At 39.2% G+C, this 20,015-nt stretch overlaps 1 protein-coding gene across 1 annotated transcript; it reads left to right on the top strand.

Moving 5' to 3' along the window:
* Positions 1 to 1,328: 1,328 nt before the first annotated feature.
* spats2 (spermatogenesis associated serine rich 2) lies at positions 1,329 to 17,771 on the top strand. Its single transcript, XM_068733392.1, has 13 exons — positions 1,329 to 1,410; positions 3,599 to 3,809; positions 4,774 to 4,853; positions 6,464 to 6,572; positions 7,117 to 7,166; positions 7,495 to 7,717; positions 8,289 to 8,474; positions 8,653 to 8,788; positions 10,698 to 10,756; positions 13,208 to 13,317; positions 13,489 to 13,591; positions 14,938 to 15,080; positions 15,194 to 17,771. Exons 2-13 carry the CDS (start codon positions 3,788 to 3,790, stop codon positions 15,461 to 15,463), a joined length of 1,491 nt encoding a protein of 496 aa, XP_068589493.1. The 5' UTR covers positions 1,329 to 1,410; positions 3,599 to 3,787; the 3' UTR covers positions 15,464 to 17,771.
* The last annotated feature ends 2,244 nt before the right edge of the window (positions 17,772 to 20,015 follow it).

Below are 20,015 nucleotides of genomic sequence, written 5' to 3'. Positions count from 1 at the left end.
GAGGAGAATATTGCGCTTCTTAGCTTTAGTTACTTTGCAATTAAGATTATTGCATATAAAACACACAAAGAGCTTGTAAAACATGATGCTTTTGTTATAAATTAAACTACCCAGCAAGTACATAAACGTACAATTAATCGATTAATCAGCTGACACTATTTTGATAATCGTCATACAAACATTATAGAGGTGTCACTTGGGGCTCTGGGTAATTTGTATGTTTTTTCTCACTATTTTCAGAATTTCTTCAAACCAAACAATCATTCAATGAAAATGATCATTTGTTGAAATCCTACACACAAAAAAGTTAAAATTAAGTTCCACCCCAGCCAATTACAACAGTAGAATTATGCTTTTACATTAATGCATGAGTAATAATAATCTGATGATATAATATATGATAGCATACTTTATATACACCTAGGTCTCGGCTCTGAAGTCCCTTTTATGCATGCAGTCCCTGGAATGTTCAGGAACATTTCTTGCATATGGTCATATGTGCAAAACTAAACTATTGCACCAGCCTTAAACATGAGGTTGCAGCTGGGGATATAAACTTGTGACCACACATCATTTTCTGCAACTTTACCATACAAGCCTGATGATGATGATAGTGCTGGGATTATGTCTGAGACCTCAGACACAGAAGTAGAAATCTGTAAATCCAGTTTCTCTGTCCTAGTTCTAAAACCAGAAACCTGGGTACATGGTTGCTGATCTGACAAACAACTGGCCACTTTAATAAATATAACTAAAATAGTTGTGTGTCACCAAGTTTTTCATGAGTCATACAAAAAAAGAAAGACGTGTACCCTTTTGTGCAATTAAGTTAGACTATTGTACTGGAGGGTAAAGTAATGTCTGCTATCCCAGAGGGGCAATATGTTGCACAGCCAGCAGTAATACAGTCAACACACACACACACACACACACACACACACACACACACACACACACACACACACCGCTATCTCTATATATAAGATATGCGCATCAACTGCAAACATATGAATCCTCCCAGGTTGTAAAGATACTGTCTTATTCTCCAACTCACGAATATATAACCTTATTCAGCCATTTTGATCCTTTAGTTAACGTAAAAGAGATTATCTAACGCAACGTTTCTTTCCCCCAGATTATCATACAGTTATTCTTATCTACGTTTTTATCAGTGATTGTCTTGATGTTTTATATATATGCGGAGCTTTTTGTATGTGCATGGACTTGGAAACCCTCACGTTTTTTAAAACTGCTTGTTGAAAAGGGAGGGTTTTTTAATCCAACCTGGCAACCCCGATGGAGTCTAGTCGAGTAAAATACTGCCCACAGCAGAGACTACAGACGGCTGGCGGTGGAGTCAGTGGTGACCTGTGTTCAGAATCTACTGTTCAGTGTTCTTACCAACTCCAAGTACGTATTTAATAATATGCAATTATTACACATTGAGCTAATCACGGATCTAATAAGCAATGCTTTAGCTGTATAACGTCAGAGTTGAGTAGCTAACGTTCAGCTATGGCTGTCTGCTAGCTAGCTAAGGCTGCATCCAATGGTCCATAGAAAAGGCGTTGATGTTGCATTTAGTCTTTGTTGTTTTGAAGATTTTAATGGTAGATTACTGAGGTTAGTAGCGCCAAGGACCAGCGAAGCTAACCACACAGACGGTAGGATGTTAGCAATCTAACGTGAACGTAACCTCCGGACTTAAATAACGTTATGTGAACCCTCTCGGGTCAGTAAAACTCAAACTGCAAAAATATGCGCAGTTTGATCGTGTTTCATTAATAATGTCACATAGTTAGTTAACATCAAAATTAAGTTGGCTGTTTGGTTAAAGTTAGTCGTTACGGTTATTTTGTTATCGCTGTGATTGCAGGAAACCCTGGATATCTGAGAATGTTTTTACAGCTACCCTGAGGCTAATATGACTTCTGCAGTGAGCCGAATTGCACGGACTTTGAATTGACGTTACGTTGTATTATTTAAGATGCTAACTCAACTGCGACGAGTAATGACGGGGATCACTGGCCGATTAGCTAGCTATAACTTTAACGTTACCTGCTTTTCATTTAGGATATTTAACGTCAGTGTTCCGGCCTGGATTGTGCTCCATGTTTTAAGTGCAGGGACTTTGGACACAGAGGCAGCTGCTTTTCTACCTGTTTGTCAGGAGAAGAAATTATTTGGTCTGTGGTGATGAAATTAATATCTTAAGTAATCGCATATTGGACCTCGATAAAAACAACCTACCGGCTTGCTTTGCGGTTGATTGTATGCTACTATGAATAGAGATGCAACTAAACACTATTTTACCGGATGAATTGTTTGATCTATAAAACGTCTGATGTCTGGTTATATCGGTCCAGATCTTCACTTTAATATTATATTAATAAAGATTTTCACTTTAATATGATGTAAAACAGCTAAAAGCAGGAGATATATGAGAAGCATTTTCTGACATTTCGGCATGAAAAATTACTGTAATGATGAAGTGGATATCATAATGGTTGGGGAATATTTTTCTGACAATAATTGTCATAACTCTAACTGTGGTTTCCACACATACCCACCTTTTTAATTTAAATTCCCCAACTCTTCAATTTAAACTTGTTTTATTTGAGTGCTGAGTTAGCACTTCTCCTGAGTTGCATCACAAGTGCACCTGGCCTCTCTCTCTCTCTCTCTCTCTCTCTCTCTCTCTCTCTCTCTCTCTCTCTCTCTCTCTCTCTTTTAAAGACTCGAGCACCATCCCTCTTGATAAACATAATGCATCCTAGTGCTTTGCATGTGCCGCTGCAGTAGTGTCGCTTGTTGATCGTGCTCATGGTGAGTTTGACGTCTTTAGAGGTGTGGTGACACCAGGACTCTGTGAGGCACGCCAAGTCCTAATCAACAGGGTGTGGGTTTGTATAAGCTTGTTAGTTTCGCTTTTTAGAAAACCCTGGTCAAAATGGAAACCTAAAAAAAAGTCGGCAAACAGCTGACTCATCAAAAAATGAGTCCAGATTGTTGGAGGGTCTGGTTGAGGCCGTACATAGTTGGTACCGATTGTTACTGTGCGTATGTGCAACTCTCACGAGAGATGAGAAGGAGGCAAAATGGCTCAAGTTTGTTTCATTTCTAGAGCACACATATAAGTCCTGTGGTGAAATAACAACACAAGCCTATAGGAGAAGGTTCACTGCTGTAGCCCTCGCAGCTTTATCACCCACCACTCCTGCACAGAACTGAGAAAAAGGAACTACCATTCAAAGACGTGTTTCTCTGAAGTCCTGCTACACCCCCCCCCCCCCCCCCCCCAAACTAGATGCAGTTTTTCTGCCAAGGACAATATTAACTACAGATTTTTTTTGTTGCTTCCAAGAATGCTCTGCCAGACAAACAATAACTTATTGAAATCTGTTTTTCATTCAATAGAGGAAATGGATTTAATTTGCATTCATATTTTCAGAGGTTACAAAAGATGATATTTCTGCTTCACGCAGCATTGCGACGGTTACCTTTTGACTTGTTTCTTTTCTACTTTCTAGTTCATGGAGGCAAAACCATTTTCACTTCTGTTTCCCCCTTTCGCCCCCCCCCCCCCCCCCCCTCACAGATTTGGATCAACGTGGTGGAGAAACGTCGTGAGCCTTATTGGCATCTTCTCTTTACAAGAACGACTCAGAGTGAAATTGACTTCTCCTGGAGCCTTTATTTGAACACCATCTTGAGCATACTTGAAGTGTGATTACAGTCTTGAGGAAGTGCACAACCAAGTGTTGCCTGGCTATTTCTGTGTGACAACATGTCAAAGAAAAACCAGAAGGGTATGTATTCACTTTTCTAAAGATATGAGCAAAATAACAATCTATATTTTATTGAGTATATTTAGAGTACAATCACACACGTGAAATATGTCATTTGTGTTTTAATGGCTGCAGAATATAGTCAAATGTTTAAGTTAGGAAAATCATAGTTTAAGTTAAAATAACAAATAAATTGAGTCAGTATCAGCTCAACATCGATATCGGGGCCTTAATTACTCTTATAGGGAGATTTACAGTAACATTAACCTACTTTCATGCAAAGGAAAAACAATGTTTACAAGGCTTTTATTTCAAGAATGCTGTGCCAGCATTTTTTTCCTTCCTTGTCTTTAAGTGGACATACAGTAGATTAACTTTGGACTTCACCCTGACTTGTCATACTCAGCTGAAGGCTTTTGTTTAAGAATTATCCTCAGACCTTTGTTGGAAATACATATTTATTTATTTATTATTTTACTGTAACTCTGTTTTTATTCTGCGTTTGATAACAGAAGCCCTCCTTAGGTTGTTGTGTTTCTGGAAGCATTCATTGGTTATTAGGCATTTAAATCAGATGCAGATTGAAGACCTTTCAGGCACAGATGACTTTCTTTTATTTTTTTTATTTTCAAGTTGTACTAATGATGCCGACAGTAAACAAACCAAATCTATTTTCAACTTGCTTGATAAGTCAGCCTTATTAATTGATTGACTTGAGTTATTGATTTCTTTTATTTCATGTAGAAATAAATTGCTGTGCAAGTTTCAACTTTTAACTTCCTTTTTAAGACAAATATCCTCCCAAGCACAAATCTGTCATCGTAACGTGATTCATAAACGGTAGCTGACGACTCTCTCCAGCTAAGTCCTTAAGATGTCTGGCGGTTGTTTGTTTTGCAAATGATGCTCTTCAGTGAATTGCAAATAGGCCTCAAGGCCTGAAAAGACAATGGAGTTTGTTTTTTTTGTGACGTTTTTTTAACAGACACGTCGGGGGTGGTGTTTGACACTCGGTCAAAAATGGCCATGTCCCAGGGAGGAACAACTGAGAGGATGAAGGAGAAGGTAAGACGTATACACAGCGCACACCACTGGCACGTGTTTTTGTAAATAAATAATTTTTAATCACTTCTTTTTTCTTTTCTTTTTTATCAATGGATTCAAATTTGTTCCATAAGTCAAACATTTCCATTCTGTGTTGGTGGAGTCGCTCCAAAGCCTTGAGGTTCACTTTCATTAGTTTTGACAACAGTGAACCTGAGAGGGAAGTTGTCAGAGGAAGAGCAACAGTTATAGTTATTGGTTTAGGCCATGTCCACTCTACGCCAGCGTTTTCGACTACCAAAAACGGAGGAGTTTGAAAACGCTCCCGAGGACGGATATGTTTGAAAACTCCGGGTTTGCGTCTTCCTGTTGACGGTCGTAAACGGATAACTTTAGAAACGATGACATCCTCACCTGCGTTCGCTACTTGATTGGTTCTTAGCCGTCACGACGTGTCCTTCCCTGATTCGTCACGCCCCTATCACGTGACCGTTTCCCGGAAAATCACACACAGCAGCAGCCGTGATTACCGATCGACTACCAGGTTAATTCAACATGGAGAACTGATTACAGGCGTAGATGACCATGTTGTCTTTACCAGCAGTTCAATTCTGCATTTCTGCGGAGGAAGCAGCCGATATTGGAGCGATTAGTGAGGACGGAGATGTAGTAGTGTGGATGTAGCCTTAATGGGAGTCGATTGCATAGCGTCTGTTACCAGTATTTTGATGATATATAGCTCAACTTTGCTTGTGGTTGACCATTATGTAAACTCATGATAAGCCTTGAATGGCGTGTTTGAACAGTTCACACCTGGCAACTGAGTGTTGAGGCAATGTCGATTTTCCTCTGTTCTCTGGCTTTTGTTGGGGAGCTCCAAAAAAAAAAAATCAGAGCTCAAGTCATGCATTGTGAGCTGGGCATCACAGTGGAGTCACATGGTTCTCATGGAAGACTTTGGTTTAGTAATTTAATGTCTCTGTGGGGTTTTCGTGCTTTATTGCAGTGAAGTGGAGCCAAAACCTTCAACAAAAATGTCGGTTCTTATTGACAATTGTGTTTTTAATGCTGTGGATAGTTGTTTCATTGGAGCTGCTGGTTAGTTTGCACGTCTTTCTCTGTTTGCAGTAAATAAAATTGACATATACAGACAGACAGCGTCTTTTTTTTCTGAGCGCTACCCCCTTTTCTTTGTGTGCAGCTGCTCAAAGCGCTTCTTGTTGAAAATCTCTGAACTTTTCGGAGAATCACCGGTGTGACGCTTCTGTAGAAGATGTAAGAGGAGAAGCTCGTTATGGCCGTGACTTTATCATGGTGCGGCGTATTGTTTCCGATGGATCGTCCTTCTTGCTCTAACGTTACGGCTGTTGATTGAGCGATGCCGAGCTCATCCATACAAAGTGTGAGGGTTAGCGTGCTCCGGTTGGTGCTCGTGTCTAACACATCGACAGAATCCCAAACTGATAATAAGAAGCAAATGGACGATGCTAGTCTATCATAAAAACTATTTTTAAAAAGCGAAGGACTGTGTCTTTAAATGTCATAATTCCTTCATTGTAAATTTACACTGAATGTTGAATCATCTTGAACTATTACAATCTGTTGTGCTTTTTTTCCCCTTTTCTTTATAGATCAGTGCCGTCAGGGCCGTTGTCCCCAACAAAAGTAACAATGAGATTGTTCTGGTTCTGCAGCATTTTGAGAACTCTGTCGACAGGGCCGTTCAAGCTTTTTTAGAAGGTATGAAGACGTCACTGTTTGACCTCAAGAATGTGACATTATCAACGCCTCCTTTTATGAATAATTACTTCCCCATGAAACGGATAGATCCGCTTACAACAACACCAAAAACATCAGCAACAGAACACCTCGATGTTATGTAATACCTATTCACCACTTGTCATTGAAGTGCTCCACCTATAAGGTGCAGCATCCTAAAACACGCATGTTCACTTAGTTTTGTATCACAGTTCTGTACAGGTTAATACTGGTATACCTTGTTGGTTTACTACATTAAGAGGCAGACCTGGCACGCCGCCCATATAGTCAACTTCTTTCATGCATGTCATGCTTTGCATTCACAAGTCTGAACGTCATTTCCGTGCCTCTTAGTTTTGCAGGTTTAATTATAGAACACGAGGGTTGTCCCACGTGCGTCACACTGCTTTGTTCCTTTTTTTAGCGGTGGCTCAACGCCTCAGAGCCTTTCAGATATTGTGATTAACAATTGTGTTTAACATTCGTCACCTGGCACTTCATCCTCATTGTTTTCTTTACACACCAGGCAGCGCAGTCGAGATCTTAAAGGAGTGGAATGTTACCGGCAAAAAGAAGGTGAGAACCTGAAAGCCTGCATCTTGAGTGTCTCTCTGTTGAATCAGCAAAATCATGTCGGCTCTATTTGAAAGAACCTGTATGTTCAAAGTGCTCTTCATTTATTGTAAACTGTAACTAAGTGGCTTTTGAATCTAAATGTCCAAACTTGTATTTCTGCTCTAGCTTGAATCTTTCTCTCCTTGTGTGCACTGAAACAGTTTTGAGTCGCTGCTCTGATTAAGATAGAGATCATGAACAAAGAGTATTTTGAACAAAGAGTATTTTGAACAAAGAGTATTTTGAACAAAGAGGTTTGACATTGATACATTGATATCTCCTCGTTCAGCCCAAGAAGAAAAAGAAGCCCAAGCCTCAGCCAGAGGCTTCAGCAGAGCCGGCTCCGCCTGAGGCCACGCCGCCCGAGGAGGGCAAGGACGAGGTGAACGGCTTTCACGCCAACGGGTCGGTGGTGGATGGAGAGTCTCTAGATTCTCTGAGTGAGCAGTTGGACTCTGTCTCTCTGGATGCGGCTGAGCTGGACTCTGAGCCCGCTACGTCAGAAACCACCGGTAATCACAGCTCCGATGAATGACGAAGGCAAAAAAGAGGAACGGCTGAATCATGGGCCGTTTTAACTGCATGTCAAACTTTTCCTTCTTTTATTTATGTCTGAGTACGGTGCTTCTCTGATGACGACATCTGTTTTATTTCAATCTGCTGATTTCAGGATTCAAAGCTCCTATCTGTTGAAATTATTGCTTTTACTCTTGGGTAACATTTTTGTGAATGAAGCCTTCTCACAAGCAGTAATACAGGTGCCTTATGTAGCAATTTGAAGTGTGTCGATTATTATAAGGACCAAATGTTATTCAGTTCCAGTCTAATACCTTTTCTATGTTGTTGTGACTGGAGATATTTGTAGTGTTATATGCCAAGTTGTCAAATTTATTTCTCAACAAATCTAACCTTTTTTTCTGCGTTACAAATATTTTTGGTGACTTATCTTGTACTTTATTCTAAACAGTCAAATATTCTGACCGACTAATTTTGCTCATCACTATTTTAAGTAGTTTTTTTGGGGGGAAAGTTAGTTTGGAAATACGCACTCTACTTGTTGTAAAGTCATCCGTCTTCTCACAGGTGCAGAAGCAGAAAGTCAAGGTAGCGCTCCAAGTCCCCCCTTACAGCAAGGAGGGAGGAATCACCAGGGTCCTAGAGGCAACAAGAACCGACACAGGCCAGGCTCTAATTCACATCCACATCCACCCGCTTCCTCAATCCCACCCAACAACGATGAGCAAGGATCATCGGGAGTCAAGAAGATGGGTTAGACACCAAATACCTCTTGAATCCTATCTTATCTACCTGCATGTAGTCCTTTAGAACATCATTGATTAATAACGCACGCTGTGCTGTTACCAAGGCTCAGGTAAAACCTAGTCTGGGACTAAATGTGTCTTGTTCTTCAACGTGTGCCTAAATCGAGTTAATGTTTACCTCTCAGCTCCCAACATCGACCGCTCTGTGAAGGACCTGCAGAGATGCACCGCCTCACTGACTCGCTACAGGATAGTGGTGAAGGAGGAGATGGACTCCTCCATCAAGAAGATGAAGCAGACGTTTGCTGAGCTCCTGAGCTGGTGAGCACGTTTCTTTTCTGCCTCCGGTCATGTGCTGTAGCTGAATCTTAATGTAATGGAATAGTTGAGCATGTTGAAAAGTGAGGTCACTTTTTCCACTGCGGGAGCTTTTCCAGCATACCGAGATCCATTTTTTGAGGAATTTTAGTTCTTGTATGATGGATCAAGTAGCTTAAACAAGTTCCTACTTCAAGGGTGGTACGTTCTAATGGTGCAGGAACTTTAATGGCGTGAGCCGTGATTACTCAGGATTAAAGGAACAGAAATGCATAGAAGGGACTTCCAAGTTCCTGAGGTTAGCTCCTCCAGATCCACAGCCAACTGGAACTATTTTGTTTCCATGATAGTTTTTTCTTTAGTTCATGTTGCATGTTTATTACTAAAGCGCTGTGAGGCATATTTATATTAAACCATCTAACCGTACAAATCAAATTATCTGTATTGCAGCCTGCTACATCATTACTGCATCAATTATAACAATCTTATATTATAATATATATAATGATGTAACAAAGAGCCTATTTGGCTGCATAGTGAGAACTTTTACTTTTGTACGTTAAATACTTTTGTTTTGTTTTTGTACTTAAATATTTTTACAAAAGTACGTTTTTTTAATGCAGGAGTGTTTTTTTTATTTTTTGTTTTGTGGTATAATAGTATTTTTACATGTATGTAAAATATCTTCGTAGCTCAATTAAATTTACCAAAGCAGGATTGTCAGAGCGGCAGCCATTTTATGTGTAACATTGCAAACATCTGTGGCCGTTGTAGTGGACTAACTCATTCTATATCTACGATCAGTGCACGGTGCTGAGCGCCATTTTCTTTGGAACTAGTCAAATGACCTCAGCAACTTGTTTAATGTCTGTTCTACTCTCATTGTACTTTTACGATCGCAGCACTGGGCCAGGTGTGCTCAAGTCAAACGGTGCAGGTTTTGACCTTTATTAATTCCTCAGGTGCTCTTTTTGTCCCCGTTCTTTACGACTACATCCGTCCCCTCTTGCGTGTACAAACAAGTGCAACACCACAAATGCCTTAAAGGAGAGAAAAGGCCCATTATCCTAATCTTTTTAAAGATTTATGGCAGTGTAATGCAGTCAGAAGAGGGCTATGACGGCTACTGGTGCTGATAATGGTGTTCTAAGACGACGCCCCATTCTGCTTTTACAGACCCATACAGCTGACTGAGGACATGTTATGGATCACATTCTGATCATACAAAACAGTTATACAGTTAAGAGGTTTAGCTACATTATGGTGCGTTCAGGCTCCATTCAGAAAAAAATACTATTGAATGAATGTAAATTATAACATTATCATGTTCAGATGTAATCTCAGGTTTAACCGTGTGTGTGTGTGTGTGTGTGTGTGTGTGTGTGTGTGTGTGTGTGTGTGTGTGTGTGTGTGTGTGTGTGTGTGTGTGTGTGTGTGTGCGCGCGCGCGCGCGCGCTCCGCCCTCGCTGAAAAACTGATCAGAGGAGAGTAACGAGCGCGACAGTAAATCGCAGCAAAACAAGCCTCAAACTGAGCTGAAATGAAACCAAACTCCAGAATCGCTGCAGAATCTTCATAATCATGCATCTTAGAATCAAGAATTTTCAACACCTTTTTTCTTTGCATAGTTTAAATCGACTTTCTCCTTCAGCTTTTTGTGTCTTAGTAGCTGAGGATAAATTAAATTGTGGTACAATAAAAAAAATACTAAACTCTTATTGTTATTGAATTGTATTGCACTTGCTGTTTTGCATTATCATTCAGTGACGCTGCTGTATTTCTGAACTTTAAGTGTGCAGCTGCCTTTATTTGTTTATGTTATTATAATGAATTCATAATCTCAGTGCCTCTCTTCTTATCTTGGAATAAGTATAAAATAATGACGACTCCTCTTTTCTTTTCTTTTTTCTAGTTTAATGGACAGAGAAGTGACTCTAATGGGAGAAATGGACAAAGTGAAAGCAGAGGCCAGTAAGTACTCTATGTAGACTGAACTAAAGACCTGCTTCTCACATACCACCCGGGAGCTGTTAGTATTCTCCACATATAATGATCACCTCATTCAAGGGCCTGGAGAGTCTGACCTGAATCACTTCCGGAGAGGTTGTAAAAGAAATGGTTGTGTCCCAGTTTCTTCAGCGCTGCAGTGGTGCCCTCGGGGTCCTGATATACCTAGAGCATACCTGTGTGTGTGTGTGTGTGTGTGTGTGTGTGTGTGTGTGTGTGTGTGTGTGTGTGTGTGTGTGTGTGTGTGTGTGTGTGTGTGTGTGTGTGTGTGTGTGTGTGTGTGACATGACGGAGCAAGACTGCATATTTGTACAAGTAGGCCATTCTCTCTTATTCTGTCCTCACAGTGTAGAGTGTTGTGTGTTCCAGGCCTGGAAAAAGTGAATAGTGTCAGGTGTCGAGGGAGACTCAATGCTGTCTTTGTGCAAGGTGATTTTGGGATTGAGAGGAAAGCAAAGAAACTATTTCTTCGACATTACAAAAGCCAGGTTTCCTCAAAAAGTGCCTCCTACTAATCTTCTTCTTGTGTTAAACCTATGTGTAACTGATGGTTTTCCTTTATAACTTCTATAAATAGATCTGTATGTAGATATACAAACAGCAACAGATAAATCCAAAAAAATATGTATTGATGAGTACAGTCCAGTCCTTGTTGGTCAATACTGGAGGTACCTTTGTTACCAAGTAGCAGCATCTGGTACAAATGTTTAGGGCTGCAGCTAAATCCATTATTTTAATTATCGATTCATCTGCCAATTAGTTTCTCAATTAATTGTTTGGTCAATTGTCAGAAGAAAAAAAACTTCTTCAGTGGTGGAAACTAATAATAATATAAAAAGTGCATTTAAAAAAAAAAAAATGATTTGAACAACTTATTGATCATCAAAATAGTTTCTTTTGATCGAATTATGGACTAATTGTTTTAGCTCAAATCGAGGAATCCAGTTAAACGATTGCTCTGTAAAATGTCATGAAATAGAAAAAAGAGATGTCATCAAAACTTCTGTTGATCAACTAATAAATCTTACGAATCAACCGACAAATAATTGTATCTTCACTTTAGTGTTTATATATACACAGTATATGTTAAAGTCACTTTTTTTTTTGTGACGGCAAAAAAGCGAGCGCTTCTGTGTAGATATTTAAAGTCATTTAGAGAGGCATCCATCATAGAAGAAGCAAATTTAAATGCTGCTTTCAGGCCTGTTAGCAAAACTTATTCTGGGAAATGTTCAACGGTTCAAAAGTTTCCAATCAGTTGTTTTATTTCTTTTCTTCAATAATAACTTTTTTTAACAGATTGTTCTTCTACAATAACTTGTTTAACAGATTGTAGTCTTAATCATTGAGACTACAAACTTATAATTTACATTTGAAATAGTTTTGGCCCCAAAAGAAGAAGTCACCAATAAGTCACCACAGTAGCCGTGGTTCTATTCAATTACCAAGTGAATTTTAAACAAACTTTTGAAATGTCGCAGAAAATATGAAATACGGTGCGTTTCCGTGGAGGGAATAAACTCTGCTACAGCGCAGTTGTAGTGGCTGTATTGAAGAGGTTTAAACAGTGATTTGTCAGTCCATAGTTCAGCTGATGTTCCAACAGTGCTAACCCTCCACATACCCTCTATTTCTAGTGTGAAGTTTGAAGAAGAGCTTTGCTAAAGCAACACGTTGCCTGATAATTCCAGCTTGCTGCAGACTGTATTACTGTTCTTTTTCACATTGACGCTGTTCCTCTTTAAATCTGCACACATTTTGATGCAAAGTTTCCAGTTTCTTTAACCAATGACTGGTGATTTATTCTATTCCTATTGAACTGTTGCTCAGAGGTACCGTTGTCTCTTTCTGCCGTTTCAATTGTCAGTCTGGTTAAAACAACAACCCTTCATACAGAATACCATCTATTTGTAAAGAGGACTTTCTACAACCTAAAAGCATGAAACTCATTCACACCTATAGAATCGTCCTCTCAGACATCTGACTGGACCCAATGAGGCGTTTGTGGCTGGAGATTTCAGATGTTTGAAGAGCAGCATACATGGTATCTTGCTTTGAAAATGGCTTTATCGCTGACCCTTGTTTATCTTTTAGATGCTGAGTCAGCTGTACTTTGTACTTGTTGTATCAAATGACAGCTGAGTTCTTTCAGAAAAACTGAAACTTACCGGCACTGCAGGGAATATCCGTCAAACAGAAACAGAACTTTAACATTCTAATAATTACATTTTAATAATCTGCAGCTTATACTGATAATCGATTAATCCTTTAAATCACCTTTCAAGCATAATAGCAAATATTAATTTCTATTGCGCTCAGAGACACGATGCACAAGAACGATTTGAAAGTCTTCTCGTTGGTTTCATAACGTACTGTATGTTCATATCTGTAAAAGATTGTTTGTTTTGTTTTTAGTGCTGATTTTGGACGCCCGGCAGAAGAGAGCGGAGGAGCTCAGGAGGTTGACGGACCAGTCGGCGTCCATGTCTGAGGAGCAGTTGACTGAGCTGCGTGCAGACATCAAGGTACTGAAACAATGCTGCTGCTCCAGTATGGCCTCGCCTCTCTCTTTCTTAGCGCACTGCCGAATCATTGTGAAGTATGTGTTCATTGTTGAGTCGGTGCTTACAGTTTTGTAGCATGCTGATGATGAATACAATATGTCGTCTCTTCTTCTTTCTTTTTCCCCCCCTCAGCACTTTGTGAGTGAGCGTAAATATGATGAAGACCTCGGGAGAGCTGTAAGATTTACGTTTGATCTTGAACCGCTGAAGACGAGCATCTCAGGGTTTGGATCAGGTACGGAATCATTTTCATCTGTTTTTATCTTTCTGTTTCATTTGTGTTCAAAGTGAACATTTCTGAAAGGACTCCTTCCTACTTTTATTAAACATAAATGATGCAAAAGACTTTTTACACAAATCAGAAAATCTCTTCAGTTTGAGGGTTTTATAAGGTCATATTCATAATTACAGCTGTTTGTCAGCAGACTGGAAGTACACTCACAGTGGCTAATAAACCAATTATTATATATGGCCAATATGTGTGGCACTTTAAATGACTTGGAGAGGAAATGGACAAGGCCTAAGCTGACAATACAACAACAGCAGATAAAACACAGTAAATTCTTTCTGCAAAAAACGGTTTGATTTTTGTTAGATTTTTGTTTTTTTGTTTGATTTTTGTTTGATTTTAATTCTTGACATATTAGTAAAGAAAAGAAATGTTAAAAAAATAACATGATTCAGTGGTTAAAGGTTTCCCACCAAAACAGAAGATCATAAGAATCAAAACCTTAACATTTGTTAAACATAGCTTATGCACATTCCTGTCTAACTTTTAAATGAGGACATCCAACAACAAAAATGTACATTTTTTGCAGGAATCTGTTTAATTTTTGGGACCTAAAATAATGACTAAACATGTCGGGCATGGGCACGACACTAAATATTGTTCACATAATTATTATTATTAATGTTCTCTTTTTTTTTAGTCCCACTGCTCTTCCTCGGGTTGAACATTTACTAATAGATATGTGTCTTAAAGTAATACATTGACATCATGTAGTTTTAGAGGAAACCAGGCAATCAATATTGTTACTGGGGAAACCCACTTATTTATTCATGTAAATAAATATGCAATCAGAATGTATGCATGTACCTTGCTGAACTAAAGCACAGATCTGTCTCATAAAGAAGGATTATTGTGTGAAAACTTATTTTAGATGAATGTATGGAGCTCAATCAGACCGAGAACAGCAAACTTCAACAGAGCATACTGATCGATTTGCAGACTTTAATAGTGCAAAAAGTACTGTTTTATCTATTAAAGAATCAATCAGTGTGTTTAGTCTCTTACTTCCTTTAGTAACAATATCCTAGTTCATTGCATGTCAATCCTTTATTACACATCCTGCACACAATCATCAGTGGATGTGTTTCACGGTGCGATCTAGTTTTTGGATTGATGACCAAAGATTTCACCAGGTTTCTCAGACGAACGTTGACGGTGTAAACCGGGCCCTCAAACCCAGAACCTCTTCTAGATATAGACCACGCTAACATATCGCTTTTCTGAAGGTTTACCTTCATGAGGCAGGTCCCAGGTTGTACCGTTGGTAATTTACTGTGTTGTTTCTTTTACAGTTTACCATCCGCATACAGGCTACTCAAATCGGTCCCGCTGTAGCTCCACTTCCTCGTCTGTTGCCAGCCCAAGCCTGCTGGAGACTCCTCCCACCCAGACCCAGAGCCCCCCCAGTGAACACCGCCCTCCACCAAACAAACAGGTCAGCCCAGAAAAGAGTTGTGTTTTCATTCAGGAGATAAAGATGTTGACTTTACTTCAGCAATGTCAATAACGCTTAGCCGCTCACTGAATTTTAACTATCCAAATTCTCAGATTTTCCACGGCAACAGGCGTACTTTCCAGGGACAAGGGTATCACTCGGGGGGTCAGAGGTATAACGGCGGTTACTACCCGGACAGAAACGCCGGTCGTGCTAACCACCGCTACCAGAGTGACGGTGCTTCTTCTGGTGGTTCCTCTGGTCCTTCCCAGCACTCGCACAGCTCCAGAGGTCCCCACCATTCCTCCACGTCCTCCTACAACCAAGACCGACCCTCTAATAACGGGCTGCCCCAAAGGCCTCCGCGGACGCCCTGCCCTTGACATTAAAAGAATCCCGTGCTTAATCAAACCCATCTACTAACCCTCGCACTTCCCTCCCCCATAGCCTCCCCACACTCTCCCCTCTACTAACTCCTTTCAATGAAGAATAGAATACAAGTTTACATATTTCCGTCAGTTGAGCTGCAGTGCCACTTCGCTAAATCTATCCATTCATCCTTCAAACTTGAAACGCTCTCACAGTTCTATATTAGTTCTTCCTTTTTGCATTTCTCCCTCCCTGGCTTAGGTAACCGCTTCTATCTTTAGGCCCTCTTTGAGAGATCTCATCACAATGCTATTGTCAGTCTCTGTAACTGATTCTTTTTGCAGTTAAGCTATCTGCCAGAGACTGATGTGATTACCTGCAACAATGTGTGCACTATTGAAGTTGAACTCTCCATACTATTTCTGTTTTTGCGTGGCTTTACGTCAGCTCACTGATTTGCACGTCTTGATTTTTTTTTTTTTTTTTTTTTTGTCGTTGTCCCCCAGAACCATTTCAATGCCTTCACGATAGAAAGAGTAGTGAAAGTGCTAAAGTAGTTCTAGCAGTAACGGAGACTTTTGTCATGAGGAGAGTAGACATGCAATCAACACTACAGACTATCGTTAATACAAGGTAAGAAAAATGAAACATATCAAAACTGTACTCCAGAGCTTTTCATATGGCTGCTATAAACCATAGGGAACTTGTTAACACTAGGACTTAAATGTGCTTGAGAGGAACTCTGTGGACACAGAGGAGGCCCTCTTAAAACAACAGTTTGACATTTTGAGAAATGACTCATTCTCTTTCTTGCCAAGAGTTGGATCAAAAGATGGATACCAGTCTCATATTTGAAGACTAAATTTGAAACTATCACCAGCACACGGTTAGCTTAGTTTAGCACAAAGGCTAAAAGCGGTTAAGCGGTCTTAATGTCACAAAATCCAAATTTCTATCTTGTTTGTTTCACACAATAACTTAAGTGTAAAAACTACAAGTTGTGGTTTTATGGGGGTTTATGTGCTCAGCAGAGCAAAGCTAGCTGTTGCCTTTGTTTCCAGTCTTCATGCTATGCTAAGCTAAGCCGATCAGCTGTTAGCTGTAGCTTCCTATTTACCTTACTGACATGAGGGTGGTCTCAAACTTATCATCCAACTCTCTGCAAGAAAACAAATGTGCGCATTTCCCCAAAATGTCATGCTTTTCCTTTTAAATACTGCCCTCCCACTGGCCAACGGGGTGATTGTGTGTGCTGTGGTTGGCTTGCTGTCCATGATTTTGTAACACAGAGAGGGCTCATTACCTACTTTTGGGGAAAAAAAATATGTTCAAACGTGCAACAAAGGAAACTGTTCTCATGCTGTTCTATATTTAGCCTGTGACATTTATTGCGATGAATCTTCTTCCACACGCACCGTTTCTTCTTCTTCTTCTTTATGTTGTTATATGCACATGGAGGGCATATTAATGACACGCTTGCCTTTAGTCACAGAGAGACTTCACATTTGCCTTTCTAGAGACATATACGTCTGCATCATGAGCTTTTTAACAGATGGTACTTGTAGAGCGCGTGTGTGGTTTATAAATATATGTGAGAGAATAAGATCTTTTCCTCCCCTTTTTTTTATATTCTCACGTTCACGATCAAAAGCTGATGAATGCATAGGAAGGTTGTATTGATTTCGCAGATATATTGATTTCTTCCTATGGCTGCCAAGATGCTTTGAGGCTGTTTGTTGAGGTTAAGTCTCATCGAAGTGTCCACAGCTGGTGTATACCTCATTGCTGATGTTTTGACGCGTTTCCTCGCAGTGGGCTCTTCTTTCAGGGACCCCTGGTGATCCCGCATCTCTTGTCTTCTTGTAGTTGTGTACATGCAGTGTGTGGAGCTGCAAGGCTGTAGACTGGTTGTTACATAATTGCTGCATTTTCTTCATAATGTGTCGTCTTCCTTCGAGCAGTCTTTTGGAAGAAAAATGAATTTATAATAAGCCCCTGCCCCCTTTTTAGTTTCTTTGTGGATTTCTGATGAAAGGGAGATTTTTCTTCATATTTGAGATTAAGTCTTTACTTCAGTTATTATATTAGTTAATGTTGTGGAGAGAAGAGCGTTTACTCGTTTACCGTCTTTGGTAAATATGTGCTGTAATGACACATAAATATGTTTAGACTAAAAGGAAAAGTATGACATTTTGTGAAATACACTCATTTCTTTTGTTACAGCTTGAAAACACTTGTGATACAGCGTATATCTCATCTTTGTGTCGCTTGTAGAAGTGTGTTTTCCAGTGAGATTAGGCTCATTGTTGCCCTTTGTGTGCATTGGGGGGGTGGGGGGGGGTAGTTGCCGTTCTGACATTGGGGGGGGGGGGCAGTACTGAACCAATCCGACTAGAAAACGTACTTAGACGAGCAGCAAAAAGGTGAAATTCATGCTTTATCAAAAGTGTTTTCAAACAGTAAATGGTTAACAGGAGCAAAGACTTCAATAATGAAGAGTAACTGCTTGCTTTAGCGAATGTCCTCCTGGTTAACCGCCCCGCCTCCACTAAAGGATCCGTCTTCCTCTCACACAGTCCTGAACGGGTTTAGAAAACTGCTTTGCTTCCTGTCTTAAAGTGACAAATCCCACCTACCAGCCCTGGTGACCTTAAGAAGTGCTGGTAGGTGGGTTTTGTTTTTGTTTTTTGGACAAAGCTAAACTAGCTGTTATCTAACTCAGTAATGTAGTGAAACAGTGTATTTCCTGAAATGTCAAACTTTTCTTTCAATGCTTTCAGAGGTGGTAAAGACTTTTCTTGACTGGTGTATTTGGGGGGCTGCAGTTTGAATGGAAAGCTGTAGGACAGATGACAAACAAATCAGCTTTTATTCCACATATCTCCAGTGAGCCCTGGAGGTGCTGGATTCGTTCAATCATGACTCAAAGAGAGTAGATTTAGTCTGCCTCACTTTATCCACTTTTTTTTGTCTTACATTCCAATCTGTAGTAACATTAGGTTTTCGCCAAAGATAATTTTGTCCTGTTTTAAAGTTGCTGCCTCCCCCCCTCAGCCTGTAAAGAATTCCAAAGGGGATTAATCCAAAACTTCACATTTTCTTCTTCTTCTTCTACTTGATCCCACCCTACTTTATTTTCTGATTCCTTACTGTATATACATTTATGTAGCGATATAATTTTGTGCTCACATGGGGCATTTTGTATGTGATATTCATATTAGGCATAATGGAGGTTAAAAGATGTAGTTCATTCCTTCTTCCAGTAGACTTTGTGTCCTCCTTCTCAAAACACCTTTTCTGAGACAACTGTAAACTCAAGTGCCTTTTCTTGTCTCCCACCAATTCATTGACGTCCCCTCCACCAGTATGGACCAAAGACATCGACCGTCCCAAACACCCCTGTCCTCTCTCTCCCCCCCTCACTGAATTGCACACTTTTCATTTACTACGAATAAACAGTTTGCAATACTGAATGTGTATGTTTTGTTTTTTTCTAGCCATACCAAGAGATGAGATATACCGAGATATACAGCTGCAGTAACTCAACATATTTCCTGCTTTTGACTCATATGCTGCATCTTACAGTTCACTTTTAATTTTAAATATGGTTTTGTGGCAAATAAACTGTGGTTGTAACTTAGTATATTTACTCAAGTACTGTACTTAAATTGTAGGTACTTGAGTATGTCCTTTTAATGCAACTCTATACTATCTCAAAAGCATATATATACTTTTTTCTCGCATTTGTCTCGCATGTTAAGTTACTAATTTCCATCACCTTCCTGTCCAGTGAAAACCATGTATCCTTACATTTGTCTGATGAATCCTCCTACCTCTTAAGATAAATAAACTATAATCCTCTTGGATGGCAAATGCATTGTTACATAACTGAAAACTGGGCTGTTTTTCTGAGCTCATGAAGAGTTGACATTTAAGAGCATTGTTTCCTGACACTAGCTATATCTTGACTTCATGACACATTTTTCCATGCATTTTTAATGATTTTTATGACATACTAAACTGACTTTTTATGATTTGTTTTATGACATACTATATTATGACTTATATGACTTTTCTATGATGACAATTTTTACTTTTTGGCATTCTATACTGTTTTTTATGACATACTGTGTAATGACCTTTATACTTAATATAATATACTATAACTTTTTTTATGGCGTACTATACTTTAAAAATATTATTTATGACTTAATATACTATGACTTGGACATGTTTTACATACTATAGTATACATTTTTGTGACATTTCTTTAACATATAATACTGATAGTATTATATGCCATAGAATACTTTTTTATGACATAATACTGACTTTTTAATGTTAATCATGACATAATATACTATGGTTTTGTGACATATTTATGGTAAACTATAAATCTTTTTTACACGATATACTATTACTTTTTTTTTTCTTTTTTTTTTTTTTACTTTTCTGTAAAAAAAAATTATACCATGACCTTTTTTGATGACATACTTTACTATTACTTTTTACAGCGTACTATACTGACTTTCTAATGATTTTTTTTTTTTTACATACCATACAATA

Source organism: Cebidichthys violaceus, unplaced genomic scaffold, assembly GCF_023349555.1.
Source record: "Cebidichthys violaceus isolate CVI_PGR_0920_01 unplaced genomic scaffold, fCebVio1.0.p SCAF_6, whole genome shotgun sequence".
Classification (NCBI taxonomy): Eukaryota; Metazoa; Chordata; class Actinopteri; order Perciformes; family Stichaeidae; genus Cebidichthys; species Cebidichthys violaceus.
Note: the sequence above shows the minus strand (reverse complement) of the source record. Positions and strands in the feature narration are given on the sequence as shown.